The sequence below is a fragment of the Salvelinus sp. IW2-2015 genome, unplaced genomic scaffold, assembly GCF_002910315.2.
Source record: "Salvelinus sp. IW2-2015 unplaced genomic scaffold, ASM291031v2 Un_scaffold2475, whole genome shotgun sequence".
In the NCBI taxonomy this organism is placed as follows: domain Eukaryota; kingdom Metazoa; phylum Chordata; class Actinopteri; order Salmoniformes; family Salmonidae; genus Salvelinus; species Salvelinus sp. IW2-2015.
In genome coordinates this window covers 76,717-90,359 of record NW_019943793.1, presented here as the reverse complement: position 1 = coordinate 90,359, position 13,643 = coordinate 76,717, and the positions used below count along the sequence as shown (strand labels likewise).

At 50.4% G+C, this 13,643-nt stretch overlaps 1 protein-coding gene across 1 annotated transcript in view; it reads left to right on the top strand.

Moving 5' to 3' along the window:
* The window catches only part of LOC112074057 (zinc-binding protein A33-like), a 28,331-nt gene extending 14,694 nt beyond the window's left edge, over nucleotides 1–13,637 (top strand). Inside the window, exons 2-6 of the mRNA XM_070440373.1 lie at nucleotides 2,343–2,438; nucleotides 10,954–11,226; nucleotides 11,319–11,341; nucleotides 11,425–11,543; nucleotides 11,643–13,637. Coding sequence (XP_070296474.1) covers nucleotides 2,343–2,438; nucleotides 10,954–11,226; nucleotides 11,319–11,341; nucleotides 11,425–11,543; nucleotides 11,643–12,172 — 1,041 coding nt within the window. The 3' untranslated portion in view covers nucleotides 12,173–13,637. The remainder of the gene's footprint in view (nucleotides 1–2,342; nucleotides 2,439–10,953; nucleotides 11,227–11,318; nucleotides 11,342–11,424; nucleotides 11,544–11,642) is intronic.
* The last annotated feature ends 6 nt before the right edge of the window (nucleotides 13,638–13,643 follow it).

Genomic DNA, 13,643 nt, shown 5'->3' with positions numbered 1-13,643 from the left:
CACACACACACATACACACACACACAAAGCTTTTAACATAGTGTTTTCAACTTACATATTTTACACACTTTGACATACATAATTACGTTGTGTATGTTTCGTCATAAAGTCATTATTATTCAACATGTTCTCACCTGGGATTTCAACTCACAACCTCTTGTTTGACGGAATTCCAATCATCCTGCACACACACACACACACACATACACACACACACAAAGCTTTTAACATAGTGTTTTCAACTTACATATTTTACACACTTTGACATACATAATTACGTTGTGTATGTTTCGTCATAAAGTCATTATTATTCAACATGTTCTCACCTGGGATTTCAACTCACAACCTCTTGTTTGACGGAATTCCAATCATCCTGCTATGCCACCGTGTAGGTGTTACTGACTGACTGGTTTCACCTGTATTCCTACAACTTTGCACTTCAAAGTACATCACAGCTCTGTTCAAAAATACTCTCAAGAAAAACCCATTTATCAGTAGTCACATGAAAACAGAATACTTTGCCCCGCAAACATTAGACAACTATAATGAAAATACTATAATGAAAACACAAACTAAAATCTCAAATAAGTGAAATCAATGATGAGAGAATAGTCATATTAACTAATAACTAAGGGTGCGTTTGTAATTTCACTGGCTATCTACTCCGATTTCAGAGCACTCTCGTCTGAGTGTGCCAGAGCGCAGAATAACTGATGAATTTACGAATTCTCAACACCCGTTGATTATGGCCGGTGTCAGTAAAAGTCGGCAAAAAAGCGTAAATAAATAGTTGCCAGCAGCACAGTTACAGTCACCAACGCTCTAGATAACATGAAAACAGCCTAACCAACTCTGCTAGGGCAGGTAAAATGGTCAGAGTGAGTTGTTCTCTTAATTATGCCTGGAAGTCCCCAGCAAGCTAGCTAACTTTAGGCAGTTAGCTTGGATGCTTGACTGCCTTTGTGAGATCAGAACACTCTGATCAACCCTACTCCTCGCCCAGAACGTCCAGCTCTAAACGCGAAACGCTCTGAATTTACTAACGGACAATCACATCAAATCAAAGTTTATTTGTCACGTGCGCCAAATACAACAGGTGTCTACAGTGAAATGCTTACTTACAGGCTCTAACCAATAGTGCAAAAAAGGTGTTAGGTGAAGAATAGGTAAGTAAAGAAATAAAACAACAGTAAAAAGACAAGCAATATATAGTAGCGAGGCTATAAAAGTAGCGAGGCTACATACAGACACCGGTAAGTCAGGCTGATTGAGGTAGTATGTACATGTAGATATGGTTGAAGTGACTATGCATATATGATGAACAGAGAGTAGCAGTAGCGTAAAAGAAGGGTTTGCGGGACACAAAGGTGGGTGGCGGGACACAATGCAGATAGCCCGGTTAGCCAATGTGCGGGAGCACTGGTTGGTCAGCCCAATTGAGGTTGTATGTACATGAATGTATAGTTAAAGTGACTATGCATATATGATAAACAGAGAGTAGCAGCAGCGTAAAAAGAGGGGTTTTGGGGGGGGGGCACACAATGCAAATAATCTGGGTAGCTATTTGATTACCTGTTCAGGAGTCTTATGGCTTGGGGGTAAAAACTGTTGAGAAGCCTTTTTGTCCTAGACTTGGCGCTCCGGTAACGCTTGCCATGCGGTAGTAGAGAGAACAGTCTATGACTGGGGTGGCTGGGGTCTTTGACAATGTTCAGGGCCTTCTTCTGACAACGCTCTGAATTTGTAGTATGGAGCGGCACCTGAGACAGCGATTTTCATCACCATCAACAAAACACCAAATTATGGAATTTCTCATGGAAGAATGGTGTCGCATCCCTCCAATAGAGTTCCAGACACTTGTAGAATCTACACCAAGGCGCACAGAAGCTGTTCTGTCGGCTCGTGGTTGCCCAACAAAGTATTAAGACACTTGATGTTGGTGTTTCCTTTATTTTTGGCAGTTACCTGTATATCGAGCGCACCTCAAGTATTTAAAATATTTTTGATATTCAGCCCATGTCTGCTATGCTGCCTCTACAGGAACACATTGGATATGATCTGTTAGAACACATTGGATATGATCTGTTAGAACACATTGGATATGATCTGTTAGAACACATTGGATATGATCTGTATAGAACCACATTGGATATGATCTGTTAGAACACATTGGAATTATGATGATCTGTTAGAACACATTGGACTGTTAGAAACAGGATTGTCTTAGAACACATTGGACTGAACAGTTCTGTTAGAACACATTGATGCGACTGAACAGTTCTGTTAGAACTCATTTGGTAATCTGCTGCATAACAGTATAGTGAGGTTTTGTCTCATTCCAGGAGCAACTTCAGACTGCCTTGAAGCCCTTACAGAATAAAATGGAAGTCTTCAATGAAGTTAAACAAACCTTTGATCAAACAGCTGAGCACATTAAGGTATGTATAAATCATACAAGTGTGCCTTAGGAATATAAGTATTATTGGAGAATTCCAATTAGAATCAAATGTTTGATATTGTCTCCAGAGCCAGTCCCAGCACACAGAGAATGTTTGATATTGTCTCAGAGCCAGTCCAGACAAGAGAATGTTTGATATGTCTCAGAGCCAGTCCAGCACACAGAGAATGTTTGATATTGTCTCCAGAGCCAGTCCAGCACACAGAGAATGTTTGATATTGTCTCCAGAGCCAGTCCCAGCACACAGAGAATGTTTGATATTGTCTCCAGAGCCAGTCCCAGCACACAGAGAATGTTTGATATTGTCTCCAGAGCCAGTCCCAGCACACAGAGAATGTTTGATATTGTCTCCAGAGCAGTCCCAGCACACAGAGAATGTTTGATATTGTCTCCAGAGCCAGTCCCGCACACAGAGAATGTTTGATATTGTCTCCAGAGCCAGTCCAGCACACAGAGAATGTTTGATATTGTCTCCAGAGCCAGCCCAGCACACAGAGAATGTGTTGATATTGTCTCCAGAGCCAGGCCCAGCACACAGAGAATGTTTGATATTGTCTCCAGAGCCAGTCCCAGCACACAGAGAATGTTTGATATTGTCTCCAGAGCCAGTCCAGCACACAGAGAATGTTTGATATTGTCTCCAGAGCCAGTCCAGCACACAGAGAATGTTTGATATGTTCTCCAGAGCCAGTCCAGCACACAGAGAATGTTTGATATTGTCTCCAGAGCCAGTCCCAGCACACAGAGAATGTTTGATATTGTCTCCAGAGCCAGTCCCAGCACACAGAGAATGTTTGATATTGTTCCAGAGCAGTCCCAGCACACAGAGAATGTTGATATTGTCTCCAGAGCCAGTCCCAGCACACAGAGAATGTTTGATATTGTCTCCAGAGCCAGTCCCAGCACACAGAGAATGTTTGTATTGTCTCCAGAGCCAGTCCCAGCACACAGAGAATGTTTGATATTGTCTCCAGAGCCAGTCCAGCACACAGAGAATGTTTGATATTGTCTCCAAGCCAGTCCCAGCACACAGAGAATGTTTGATATTGTCTCAGAGCGCAGTCCCAGCACACAGAGAATGTTTGATATTGTCTCCAGAGCCAAGTCCCAGCACACAGAGAATGTTTGATATTGTCTCCAAGCCAGTCCCAGCACACAGAGAATGTTTGATATTGTCTCCAGAGCCAGTCCCAGCACACAGAGAATGTTTGATATTGGCTCCAGAGCCAGTCCCAGCACACAGAGAATGTTTGATATTGTCTCAGAGCCAGTCCCAGCACACAGAGAATGTTTGATATTGTCTCCAGAGCCAGTCCAGCACACAGAGAATGTTTGATATTGTCTCCAGAGCCAGTCCCAGCACACAGAGAATGTTTGATATTGTCTCCAGAGCAGTCCCAGCACACAGAGAATGTTTGATATTGTCTCCAGAGCCAGGTCCCAGCACACAGAGAATGTTTGATATTGTCTCCAGAGCCAGTCCAGCACACAGAGAATGTTTGATATTGTCTCCAGAGCCCAGTCCCAGCACACAAGAGAATGTTTGATATTGTCTCCAGAGCCAGTCCCAGCACACAGAGAATGTTTGATATTGTCTCCAGAGCCAGTCCCAGCACACAGAGAATGTTTGATATTGTCTCCAGAGCCAGTCCAGCACACAAGAATGTTTTGATATTGGTCTCCAGAGCCAGGCCCAGCACACACAGAAGAATGTCTTGAATATGTCTCCAGAGAGCCAGTCCCAGCACACAGAGAATGTCTTTTGATATTGTCTCAAGAGGCCCAGATTCCCAGCACCACAGATGTTTGATATTTCTCACACGGCAGCAAGAACAGAGCCAGTCCCAGCACACAGGAATGTTTGAATTGTCTCCAGAGGCAGTCCAGCACACAGAGATGTGAATTGCTCAGAAGCCAGTCCCAGCACACAGAGATTTGATAATTGTCTCCAGAGCCAGGCCCAGCACACAGAGATGTTTGATATTGCTCCAGAGCCAGTCCCAGCACACAGAAATGTTTGATATTGTCTCCAGAGCCAGTCCCAGCACACAGAGAATGTTTGATATTGTCTCCAGAGCCAGTCCCAGCACACAGAGAATGTTTGATATTGTCTCCAGAGCCAGGCCCAGCACACAGAGAATGTTTGAATTGTCTCCAGAGCCAGTCCCAGCACACAGAGAATGTTTGATATTCTCCAGAGCCAGTCCCAGCACACAGAAATTTTGATATTGTCTCCAGAGCCAGTCCCAGCACACAGAGAATGTTTGATATGTCTCAGAGCCAGTCCCAGCACACAGAGAATGTTTGATATTGTCTCCAGAGCCAGTCCCAGCACACAGAGAATGTTTGATATTGTCTCCACGAGCCAGTCCCAGCACACAGAGAATGTTTGATATTGTCTCCAGAGCCAGTCCCAGCACACAGAGAATGTTGTATTGTCTCCAGAGCCAGTCCCAGCACACAGAGAATGTTTGATATTGTCTCCAGACCAGTCCCAGCACACAGAGAATGTTTGATATGTCTCCAGAGCCGGTCCCAGCACACAGAGAATGTTTGATATTGTCTCCAGAGCCAGTCCAGCACACAGAGAATGTTTGATATTGTCTCCAGAGCCAGGCCCAGCACAAGAGAATGTTTGATATTGTCTCCAGAGCCAGTCCCAGCACAGCAAGAATGTTTGATATGTCTCCAGACAGGCCCAGCACACAGAGCCAGTCCAGCACACAGAGCCAGTCCCAGACACAGAGCCAGTCCAGACACAGAGCCAGTCCCAGCACACAGAGCCAGTCCAGCACACAGAGCCAGGCCCAGCACACAGAGCCAGTCCCAGCACCACAGAGCCAGTCCCCAGCACACAGAGAATGTTTGATATTGTCTCCAGAGCCAGCCAGCACACAGAGAATGTTGATATTGTCTCCAGAGCCAGGCCCAGCACACAGAGAATGTTTGATATTGTCTCCAGAGCCAGTCCAGCACACAGAGAATGTTGATATTGTCTCCAGAGCAGTCCCAGCACACAGATAATGTTGATATTGTCTCCAGAGCCAGTCCCAGCACACAGAGAATGTTTGATATTGTCTCCAGAGCCAGTCCCAGCACACAGAGAATGTTTGATATTGTCTCCAGAGCCAGTCCAGCACACAGAGAATGTTTGATATTGTCTCCAGAGCCAGTCCCAGCACACAGAGAATGTTTGATATTGTCTCCAGAGCCAGTCCCAGCACACAGAGAATGTTTGATATTGTCTCCAGAGCCAGTCCCAGCACACAGAGAATGTTTGATATTGTCTCCAGAGCCAGCAGCACACAGAGAATGTTTATATTGTCTCCAGAGCCAGTCCAGCACACAGAGAATGTTTAGATTGTCTCCAGAGCCAGGCCCAGCACACAGAGCCAGTCCAGCACACAGAGCCAGTCCCAGCACACAGAGCCAGTCCCAGCCACAAGCCAGTCCCAGCACACAGAGCAGTCCAGCACAGAGCCAGTCCAGCACACAGAGCCAGTCCAGCACACAGAGCCAGTCCCAGCCACACAAGAGAATGTTTGATATTGTCCAGGCCACGCCAGCACACAGAGAATGTTTGATATTGTCTCCAGAGCCAGGCCCAGCACACAGAGATGTTTGATATTGTCTCCAGAGCCAGGCCCAGCACACAGAGAATGGTTGATATTGTCTCCAGAAGCCAGGCCCAGCCACAGAGCCAGTCCCAGCACACAGAGCCAGGCCCAGCACACAGAAATGTTTGATATTGTCTCCAGAGCCAGGCCCAGCACACAGAGAATGTTTGATATGTCTCCAGAGCCAGTCCCAGCACACAGAGAATGTTTTGATATTGTCTCCAGAGCCAGTCCCAGCACACAGAGAATGTTTGATATTGTCTCCAGAGCCAGTCCCAGCACACAGAGAATGTTTGAATTGTCTCCAGAGCCAGGCCCAGCACACAGAGAATGTTTGATATTGTCTCCAGAGCCAGTCCCAGCACACAGAGAATGTTTGATATTGTCTCCAAGCCAGGCCCAGCACACAGAGAATGTTTGATATTGTCTCCAGAGCCAGGCCCACACACAGAGAATGAATGTCTCCAGCCAGGCCACACACAGGAATGTTTGATATTGTCTCCAGAGCCAGGCCAGCACACAGAGCCAGTCCCAGCACACAGAGCCAGGCCAGCACACAGAGAATGTTTGATATTGTCTCCAGAGCCAGCCCAGCACACAGAGAATGTTTGATATTGTCTCCAGACCAGTCCCAGACACAGAGAATGTTTGATATTGTCTCCAGAGCCAGTCCCAGCACACAGAGAATGTTTGATATTGTCCCCAGAGCCAGTCCCAGCACACAGAGAATGTTGATATTGTCTCCAGAGCCAGGCCCAGCACACAGAGAATGTTTGATATTGTCTCCAGAGCCAGTCCCAGCACACAGAGAATGTTTGATATTGTCTCCAGAGCCAGTCCCAGCACACAGAAATGTTGATATTGTCTCCAGAGCCAGTCCCAGCACACAGAGAATTTGATATTGCTCCAGAGCCAGTCCCAGCACACAGAGATGTTTGATATTGTCTCCAGAGCCAGTCCCAGCACACAGAGATGTTTGATATTGTCTCCAGCCAGGCCAGCACACAGAGAATGTTTGATATTGTCTCCAGAGCCAGGCCAGCACACAGAGAATGTTTGATATTGTCTCCGAGCCAGGCCCAGCCACACAGAGCCAGTCCCAGCACCACAGAGCCAGTCCCAGCACACAGAGCCAGTCCCAGCACACAGAGCAGTCCCAGCACACAGAGCCAGTCCCAGCACCACAGAGCCAGTCCAGCACACAGAGCAGCCCAGCACACAGAGCCAGTCCCAGCACACAGAGCAGTCCCAGCACACAGAGCCAGTGCCCAGCACACAGAGCCAGTCCCAGCACACAGAGCCAGTCCCAGCACACAGAGCCAGTCCCAGCACACAGAGCCAGTCCAGCACACAGAGCAGTCCCAGCACACAGAGCCAGTCCCAGCACACAGAGCCAGGCCCAGCACACAGAGCCAGTCCCAGCACACAGAGCCAGTCCCAGCACACAGAGCCAGTCCCAGCACACAGAATGTTTGATATTGTCTCCAGAGCCAGCCCAGCACACAGAGCCAGTCCCAGCACACAGAGCCAGTCCCAGCACACAGAGCCAGTCCCAGCACACAGAGCCAGTCCAGCACACAGAGCCGTCCCAGCACACAGAGCCAGTCCCAGCACACAGAGCCAGTCCCACACACAGAGCCAGTCCCAGCACACAGAGCCGGCCAGCACACAGAGCCAGTCCCAGCACACAGAGCCAGTCCCAGCACACAGAGCCAGTCCAGCACACAGAGCCAGTCCAGCACACAGAGCCAGTCCCAGCACACAGAGCCAGTCCCAGCACACAGAGCCAGGCCCAGCACACAGAGCCAGTCCAGCACACAGCCAGTCCCAGCACAACAGACAGTCCCAGCACACAGAGCCAGTCCCAGCACACAGAGCCAGGCCAGCACACAGAGCCAGGCCCAGCACACAGAGCCAGTCCAGCACACAGAGCCAGTCCCAGCACACAGGAGCCAGTCCAGCACACAGAGAATGTTGATATTGTCTCCAGAGCCAGTCCCAGCACACAGAGAATGTTTGATATTGTCTCCAGAGCCACCCAGCACACAGAGAATGTTTGATATTGTCTCCAGAGCCAGTCCCAGCACACAGAGCCAGTCCCAGCACACAGAGCCAGTCCCAGCACACAGAGCCAGTCCCACACACGAGCCAGTCCAGCACACAGAGCCAGTCCCAGCACACAGAGCCAGCCCAGCACACAAGCCAGCCCAGCACACAGAGCCAGTCCCAGCACACAGAGCCAGTCCCAGCACACAGAGCCAGTCCCAGCACACAGAGAATGTTTGATATTGTCTCCAGAGCCAGTCCCAGCACACAGAGAATGTTTGATATTGTCTCCAGAGCCAGTCCCAGCACACAGAGCCAGTCCAGCACACAGAGCCAGTCCCAGCACACAGAGCCAGTCCAGCACACAGAGCCAGTCCAGCACACAGAGCCAGTCCCAGCACACAGAGAATGTTTGATATTGTCTCCAGAGCCAGTCCCAGCACACAGAGAATGTTTGATATTGTCTCCAGAGCCAGTCCCAGCCACAGAGCCAGTCCCAGCACACAGAGCCAGTCCCAGCACCACAGGCCATCCAGCACACAGAGCCAGTCCCAGCACACAGAGCAGTCCCAGCACACAGAGCCAGCCCAGCACACAGAGCCAGGCCCAGCACACAGAAGCCAGTCCCAGCACACAGAGCCAGTCCCAGCACCAGAGCCAGTCCAGCACACAGAGAATGTTTGATATTGTCTCCAGAGCCAGTCCCAGCACACAGAGAATGTTGATATTGCTCCAGAGCCAGTCCCAGCACACAGAGCCAGTCCCAGCACACAGAGCCAGTCCCAGCACACAGAGCCAGTCCCAGCACACAGAGCCAGTCCCAGCACACAGAGCCAGTCCCAGCACACAGAGCCAGTCCCAGCACACAGAGAATGTTTGATATTGTCTCCAGAGCCAGTCCCAGCACACAGAGAATGTTTGATTTGTCTCCAGAGCCAGTCCCAGCACACAGAGCCAGCCCAGCACAACAGAGCCAGTCCAGCACACAGAGCCAGTCCCAGCACACAGAGCCAGTCCCAGCACACAGAGCCAGTCCCAGACACAGAGCCAGTCCCAGCACACAGAGAATTTTGATATGTCTCCAGAGCCAGCCAGCACACAGAGAATGTTGATATTGTCTCCAGAGCCAGTCCAGCACACAGAGAATGTTTGATATTGTCTCAGAGCCAGTCCAGCACACAGAAGAATGTTTGATATTGTCTCCAGAGCCAGTCCCAGCACACAGAGAATGTTTGATATTGTCTCCAGAGCCAGTCCCAGCACACAGAGAATGTTTGATATTGTCTCCAGAGCCAGTCCCAGCACACAGAGAAATGTTTGATATTGTCTCCAGAGCCAGGCCCAGCACACAGAGAATGTTGATATTGTCTCCAGAGCCAGGCCAGCACACAGAGAATGTTTGATATTGTCTCCAGAGCCAGTCCCAGCACACAGAGAATGTTTGATATTGTCTCCAGAGCCAGTCCCAGCACACGAGAATGTTTGATATTGTCTCCAGAGCCAGTCCCAGCACACAGAGAATGTTTGATATTGTCTCCAGAGCCAGTCCCAGCACACAAGAGAATGTTTGATATTGTCTCCAGAAGCCAGTCCCAGCACACAGAGTCCAGTCCCAGCAACAGAGCCGTCCAGCACACAGAGCCAGTCCCAGCACACAGAGCCAGTCCCAGCACACAGAGCCAGTCCCAGCACACAGAGCCAGTCTCCAGCACACCAGAGCCCAGTCCCAGCACACAGAGCCAGTCCCAGCACACAGAGCCGAGTCCCAGCACACAGAGCCAGTCCCAGCACCACAGAGCCAGTCCCAGCACACAGAGCCAGTCCCAGCACACAGAGCCAGTCCCAGCACACAGAGCCAGTCCCAGCACACAGAGCCAGTCCAGCACACAGCCAGTCCAGCACACAGAGCCAGGCCAGCACACAGAGCCAGTCCCAGGCACACCAGAGAGCCAGTCCCAGCACACAGAGCCAGTCCCAGCACACAGAGCCAGTCCCAGCACACAGAGCCAGTCCCAGCACACAGAGCCAGTCCCAACACAGAGCCAGTCCCAGCAACAGAGCCCAGTCCCCAGCACACAGAGCCAGTCCCAGCCACACAGAGCCAGTCCCAGCACACAGAGCCAGTCCCAGCACACCAGCAGGCCAGTTCCAGCACACAGAGCCAGTCCCAGCACACAGAGCCAGTCCCAGCACACAGAAGCCAGTCCCAGCACACAGAGCCAGTCCCAGCACACAGAGCCAGTCCAGCACACAGAGCCAGTCCCAAGGCACACAGAGCCAGTCCCAGCACACAGAGCCAGGCCCCAGCACAACAGAGCCAGTCCCAGCACACAGAGCCAGTCCCAGCCACAGAGCCAGTCCAGCACACAGAGCCAGTCCCAGCACACAGAGCCAGTCCCAGCACACAGAGCCAGTCCAGCACACAGAGCCAGTCCAGCACACAGACACCAGTCCCAGCACACAGAGCCAGTCCCAGCACACAGACCAGTCCCAGCAACACAAGCCAGGCCCAGCACACAGAGCCATCCCAGCACACAGAGCCAGTCCCACACACAGAGCCAGTCCAGCACACAGAGCAGTCCCAGCACACAGAGCCAGTCCAGCACACAGAGCCAGTCCCAGCACACAGAGCCAGCCCAGCACACAGAGCCAGTCCCAGCACACAGAGCCAGGCCAGCACACAGAGCCAGTCCCAGCAACAGAGCCAGGCCCAGCACACAGAGCCAGTCCAGCACACAGAGCCAGCCCAGCACACAGAGCAGTCCCAGCACACAGAGCCAGTCCCAGCACACAGAGCCAGTCCCAGCACACAGAGCCAGTCCCAGCACACAGAGCCAGGCCCAGCACACAGAGAGGCAGATTAAGAAGGAGATTGAGAAGCTTCACCAGTTTCTACTAGATGAAGAGGCAGTCAGGATCGCTGCACTGAGGAGGGAAGAGGATGAAGAGGCCGTCAGCATCGCTGCACTGAGGGAGGAAGAGGAGCAGAAGAGTCTGATGATGACGAAGGAGATTGAGAAGATGAAAAGAGAGATATCATCCCTTTCAGACACAATCAAATCCATAGAGGTGGAGTTGATAGCTACAGACATCTCATTCCTGCAGGTCAGATCTTCTTTCTCAGGTAGTCATTGTGGTCCTACAGTAAATACTAAACCCTTTGCCCAATAATCACATTTTATCATATGCTTTTACAGAACTTGAAGGCCACCATGAAAACGTAAGTATGTTGCCTCCTGTCTCTCTTGTCTGGGGTTCTGAACCCAAGCCCACAGCAGCACTAACTCCTGAACATTCTTCCAGAGCCCACTGCACACTGCCGGACCCAGAGAGGGTTTCAGGAGCACTGATAGATGTGGCCAAACACCTTGGCAACCTGCAGTTCAGAGTCTGGGAGAAGATGCAGGGGATTGTCAAACACAGTGAGTACAAAATGTATTATATTAATGAACAGAGTTAATTGAAAAGCCAATATAATAAGACATGTATTGTCCATACAATATGACCTTTTCTGTTTTTAGCCCCTGTGATTCTTGACCCCAACACTGCACATGCCTGTCTCTCTCTGTCTGATGATCTGACCACGGTGAGATGCTCAGACCAAAGGCAGCAGCTCCCTGACAACCCGGAGCGGTGTGTGTTCTACGCAGATGTTCTGGGCTCTGAGGGGTTCATCTCAGGGAAGCACAGCTGGGAGGTGGAGGTGGGGGATCACTCTTACTGGTTTCTAGGAGTGGTCAAAGAGTCCATCAACAGGAAGGTAGAGATAAATAGAACACCGAGGTTTGGAATATGGCAAATTGGGCAGATGTCTGGTCGGTATATAGAAGCAGATGGGACACTTGCTATGAAGAGGAGACCTCGGAGGATCAGAGTGGAGCTGGACTACAACAGGGGGGAGCTGTCCTTTTTCGACCCCAAGGACATGACACTTATCCACACATATAAAGACAGGTTTACTAAGCGACTTTACCCATTCCTCTCTGTTGGACTGGCTGTTGGTGCCAACAACCCTGATTTACAGATCTGCCTATCAAAGAGTTGTCTTTGACAGTGCTGTCATCACAGGGATGTGTCCAGCTCCTTTATTGGCCCAATAACAAGCTTTATTTAATTTTAACACACTAAAAAGTTCGAAACAAACCCCACTCCTCATTCACTGCACATAGAACCCCATCCAGTCCTTTACAAAATCCCCCAGACGGTGTTCCATCCTCCCATATGCATACTCCAGTGTGAGCCGAGCCGGCACAAGCGCTAGCAGGACAGCTCTGGGGTCTGTACACCCCGCAACATCTCATGTTTCCTGGTCTTCCACACTGCCATTTTTAACTGTCCCAATGAGTAGTTTACTAGGCAGTCCCTTTACCTATTAGCTATGCAATACCTAGGTCCTCCAACAAACGGGTCCAAAGTCAGCCCCAAAAATAAAGGTAGGGTGGTTGGTCGGCGGTGGAGGGAGGGCTTATAACGCGATTACCTTCACAGCTTCACAGCTACCATGTACAGAGCCTTTTTGCAGTGCAAAAGGCCCCCGGCTTTGGAGTCTTGAAAGATAGGATCATTCCCTCACCCTACTGGTATTCTCTGCAGTGGTAGCAATGGTGAAAGGAGGTAGGTCAGTGTCATTCGTGGTTAGACGGTTCCAGCCTTCCTAGCAGCTCTCTGAACGAGCCCGGAAGTGCAGCATGGACCACCTCCACCACCTGCTGCAGCAGCTTGGCTGACTTTATGGATGAAGCCTCCACGATGTCTCTAGCAGATTTCCACCCAGCCTCTTCTTGCAGGTCACCCAACTTAGTGATCCCCGCTCTCACAAGCCTGGCCCGCAAGCTGGCAGAGGTCAGCACTCTGGACTGAATGAATTGGTTGTGCAATGGTGGCTTCTCCGTTATCCATGGCCGTGAAACGTCTCTTTGAGCAGATAGTATTTTTCCACGCCCAAAGCACAGCATGGTAGAACGAAGTAATGGCTGACATATCGACCTGCTCCAGATCCAACAGGAAAAAGAGCCTGTCATACCCAAGGTCCCCTGCTCTCCTCAGAACAGCCATTACTCAGAACACTGTCCCTCCAGCACACACCCTTCTGGTACAGAAGTATCTCTGCAGCTTTAAGACGGAAAGCTGTCACTCTGGACCCAATGTCCAGCAGCCCTTGGCCCCCGTCATGCACGTGTCCTTCTGCACGTGTCCAGTGTTGACCAAAATATATCCACATGGAACCTCTGCAGTTGCTAGATGAGATTCTGTGGGGTCCCAACACCGACAGCCTGTGCTAGAGCATTGAAGCGGCCAAGTTATTAGCGACCAGTGGCAACAACCACCGCCATTTAGACAACTTAACCGCAACCTTGTCCAGCAGCCCCTCCCAGTTTCTCTCCAGAAACTCCGAGGCCCCCAAGAACTCCCTTAAGAACATCTCTTCTCTGCCCCACTGTAGCCCCCCAGGAAGACTAGGAGATCCTGCTCTGCCCCACTGTAGCCCCCCAGGAAGACTAGGAGATCCTGCTCTGCCCCAC